The sequence below is a fragment of the Octopus bimaculoides genome, chromosome 7 (genome assembly GCF_001194135.2).
Source record: "Octopus bimaculoides isolate UCB-OBI-ISO-001 chromosome 7, ASM119413v2, whole genome shotgun sequence".
NCBI classification, from domain to species: Eukaryota; Metazoa; Mollusca; class Cephalopoda; order Octopoda; family Octopodidae; genus Octopus; species Octopus bimaculoides.
This window is the reverse complement of record NC_068987.1, coordinates 61,261,095-61,265,823: the sequence shown is the minus strand read 5'-3', so window position 1 is coordinate 61,265,823 and position 4,729 is coordinate 61,261,095. Positions and strand designations below refer to the sequence as shown.

The window sequence follows — 4,729 nt, the reverse complement described above, 5'->3', positions numbered from 1 at the left end:
ATCCAACCCATGGACAATGGATATCAAATGATGATGATGATATATATACATATATAACACACACACACACACACATCAATATCACGCACACACACACACACACACACACACACATCTATATCACACACACACACACACACACACACACACCTATATCACACACACACACACATGCACAATAAAATGCACATATACATGCAGCTATGGCTGTGGTTTTTAGAAGTTTGTTTTGCATCCAAATGGCTTTAGGTTCAATTCCACTACACAGTATCATGGGAAAGTACCTTTTGTTATAGCACAAGGCTGACAAAAGACTCGTGAGTAAATTTGGTTGATGGAAACCATAATAAGAAGCCTGTATTGTATATGTATCTAGTCATCTCTTATATACACTTTAACCTTTTAACATTTAAACCAGCCACATCCGGCCTAAATAATTTACCTGTTTTATATTCAAACTAGCCATATCCAACCTGTCACACCTACGCTACAATGTCATTCTAAAAATAAACCATTACATTGAAATTTCAAAGTGATGAGATAATACATGATTAATTCAAGACAATGTGAATAAATAAGCATTACATTTGACAGAGTAATCTGAATGCTAAAGGGTTAAAGGTGAAAGATGAGAATCTACTTCTGAAATTTCATCAAAGCCTATAATAAACTGGACATTAAAGTGGAAAGTTTGGCTTTGTTGTGGAAGATATCCATTGTAGAAGAATCAAGATATGGTCAGGTAGCAGCAAAATGTTAGCCCTTGCAGATGTGATTACACCTTGTTCTATTTAATCCATGTAAACTAAATATTAAAATATTGGTAATAGTGGTGATGATTCTCTTTGTTATTGTCATTTTCACAGCATTCACAGCCATGCTGACTGTGCAACAATGGTGCGTAACTCGCCGTACTTTGTTAACCTCCCACCACTTGCTGCTGAATGTCTTGAGCTCGATGGAGACCACACTACACTGCCTATCATATTTGAAGATGTTTACTATGATATCAAGTTTCCAACTTGTAAAAGTGAGTATTTCTCCATATTTCACATGACAAGAAATATTTTTTTTTAATCATTAATATAATAAACAGATGGTAATCCTATTGCATTTATCCTGTATTATTTCTCACTATTCAAAATTTTCTTGTAGGCAAATAGGTGTAGAAACACCAATTGAGTTCGAAGTGTCCTCTAACCAAATGAATAATGTTTGTGTTTCAGAGTGGCTATCTCCTCTTCAGCATCAGATACTAGAAAAGAGAATGTTCCAAACTGACAAAAGATGAGGGATATCTCTTATTACATGCTCATCATCATACTGTGACTGGTTGCATTAATTAGTGGTTTGCTGTAAATAGATGACATATTTAGATTGTATTTCAAGACTCAAAGGGTGGGGAAAGTACCCATACTCAGTCTATGTCCCTTTTGAGTTTGAAAATAAAGACATATGGGTAAAGTTTGTAAGTTTGATGCTGGAATTGAAGTTTTTGCTAGTTTTGAGATGATGATAGGAAGTGGAGAGTTCCATCTGACAGGTTGATATTTGGGGAAATGGATTGAACATTTATTTTCAATAGGTTCAGTGTCATTACATGTGGTGTGTGGAGTGTTCATACTATGCAGGATGATACTTTTATATATTTGTATTTTGTGTAGTTGAAGGTATATTATGCTTAAAGAAGCGGGTAACAAATTTGGCTACATCACAGGGTGGCCAATTTCGCTACTGCACAGAGCAGCCAAAACCCATGCTGTGCCACTGACTAAGTGCAAGGCCAGAAGTTTAAAAAGGTGGAAAAACAGGATATCATGATTTCTTGGAATTTCTCAAAAACATTAGGGGCAGAGATAACATAAAATTCATTTGAATTAAGAGTTAAAACCATATCACATACTAGTCCTCGTGGAACCTTATCTTTTACTCTATAAGGAAATGCTCATTTATACACAGCATCACATTTGTTTTATATTAAATTAGCGAACTGTTTTAATAGTAAATCACTCATTTATAATTTATTACCAACATAGTATCATTCTTATTTTCTTTATTGCCCACAAGGGGCTAAACATAGAGGGGACAAACAAAATCAGACAAAGGGATTAAGTCGATTACATCGACCACAGTGTGTAACTGGTATTTAATTTATCGACCCCAAAAGGATGAAAGGGAAAGTCGACCTTGGCGGAATTTGAACTCAGAACATAACGGCAGACGAAATACCGCTAAGCATTTCGCCGGCATGCTAACGTTTCTGCCAGCTCGCCGCCTTCATAGTATCATTCATTACGTCTCTTACAGAAGTTCATGGCATATCTTATACTGTGAACTACTATGAATTTATGATAACACTAATTTTCTGGTTGTATTAATTCACAGTAATAAATATATGCTGTGTCTTAACGGTTAGAATGTGGGTTTGATTTCTGGATTGAGTGGTGTATTGTCTCCTTGAACAAAGTTCTTCATTTCACATTGCTCCAATCTACTCAGCTGAAAATGAGTCCCAGTCAATTCCTTGTGCAGTTCTACCCCCCCTCTCTCTCTTCAGTTGTTACATCCCTGATGTTCTGCTTGGTTAAGGGTAGGAGGGCCAAGAGTATGCTTGTGTCTGCTTGTAATTATGTAGTTACTTAAAACAAAGTATGATAGAAGCTACCAAGTCACACTCACTTTTTTCTTAAATATGTTAGCCTTCATTTTAGAATATATTTATTTTTAATTACTGTTCTAATAATAGTTTATTTACTTTTGTAAATTTTTAAAAATTAGTTTGGGAAATTTTTAAAAATTGGTTTTGAATCTCATGTTTTATTTTATTTTATATTTTTTACTTCTCCATCTTTCTTTTCCTTTTTTTCTTCCATTTTTAGATTTTCCTGAAGGTCAAGTTCAATATACAAACCCTGCCTATGATTCTGATGGAAAGGACTTGGAAATTGTTTTAAGAGATCGCTCTAAGTCAGATACATCCACATGTTATTACTACGGAGAAGATCCAACTGAATTACGTAATAAAGGCAAGAGAAAATTCATCAAGAACATAAAACCTGAAGCTTTCAAACGTCCATCTTATTCTTGCATCAATGCTGATGCTACCCCTCCTCTGAATGATGTTGTCCTTGTTGGCTACCGAAAGAAAAGTGCAGAAGAGACAACAGAAAGTCCACTGCAGTTAGGTACATTGGGTCCTGAATCAACATCTCCTCCCAGTGATTTTTTCTCTGGGAATCATCTTTCCAACTCTGTATCCATGACTTCTTTGTTAACACGATCTTGTTGGAGTAGATCCAGTATAAACTCACTCCCGGAATACATTGATGAGTTACACTCAGGTATTCAGTCCATATATTTATGTGTGTCTTTCTCTGTCTATCTCTATGTGTGTATGTGTGGATGTATCTCTAGCTATTGTAATCTATCTTCTTATCTTTTGCATAATTCTTTAGCTTTTTGAAATCTCTCCTAGATAGATGTTTTAAACTGCTTTACTGTGTCATTATTTTAATCTTTCTTCAGATAAGTTCTGCTTACTGTCATTAACAAAGCTGTTTAATCATTCTTTCAAACTTTCTTTAAAATAACTGGTTATGGTGTGGCTTAAGTTTTATTAAAGTCATTGTGAGTTTGCTGTTTGCTCCCTATTTCCTTCATTTCAGCCATTAGTTGTGTGTTATTCCTTTAATATTCCTGCATTTCTGCTAAGACTTATTAGGTTATTAAAGATTGGTCAATGTACTTACCTCAGATTTTGTGTTTTTGTTTATACAAATCCATCACACTAGTTATGTCACACTCTTTACAAATGCTCAACTTTACAAGGCCTGACAACAATGCTTCTCAAAATCATTCAGAAGTCACACATATTATGCAGCTATAATTTCATTAACATGACCATCTTTCCCTTGAGACTTCTTAGTGCTGCAAACTCTTCAAAACTCTCAACAGATGCTAACTCTGTACAAAGTCCAGATATGCCCTATACTTGAGTATTACTGAAATAACCTGAGAAATGACAGCTGTACACACTCTGATGCACATCCATACTTTTCTCACTTCTCACCCAGCATCTGACTTTAATCAAGCCCTTGCTCATTATATATATATATATATACACATACTCCCCCTCCATCTCCACCACACACATATGTATATATACATAACAAACTTGTTATCAATTCAGATATTCTTGGGGTACTTTTGAATGTGTAAGAAAGCCATTCACTGTATTTTGTCAACAGAGAAAATTTCTCACTGCAGACAAATAGTTTAAACACACCAAGTCAGTTCAAAATGCTTTCTAACCAGATGCATGCATTTCAGAGTGGTTATCTCCTCCTCAGCCTCAAATACCAAAAAAAAACAAAAAAAAACAAAAAAAAAAACTCTATGAACTGACAAAAGTTGATGGATATCTCTTATTATACATTGTACTGTATCTGGTTGCGTTAATTGATGGCTTGCTGTAAATAAAACACAGAATAGAAGCATCAAGCAGTGATGTGTATAAATACAAACTTGTTAGCAGTTCAAATATGTGAAACTATAAGAAAGCCATCCTTCACTGCGTTTTGTCATGGAGAAAATTTCTTGCTATAGACAAATAGGTGTAAACACACCAAATAAGTTCAAAGTGCTCTCTAACCAGACTGATGGACGCATGCATTTCAGAGTGGTTATCTCCTCCTCAGCCTCAAATACCAAAAAAAAACAAAAAAAAAAA

The 4,729-nt window shown here is 34.9% G+C and overlaps 1 protein-coding gene across 1 annotated transcript in view; it reads left to right on the top strand.

Annotated features, from left to right (window-relative positions):
- LOC106874649 (protein FAM135A) overlaps window positions 1–4,729 on the top strand; it is a 303,488-nt gene that overhangs the window by 239,595 nt on the left and 59,164 nt on the right. The window contains exons 15-16 of the mRNA XM_052969428.1: window positions 842–1,030; window positions 2,880–3,341. Of these exons, the coding sequence (XP_052825388.1) occupies window positions 842–1,030; window positions 2,880–3,341 (651 nt within the window). The remainder of the gene's footprint in view (window positions 1–841; window positions 1,031–2,879; window positions 3,342–4,729) is intronic.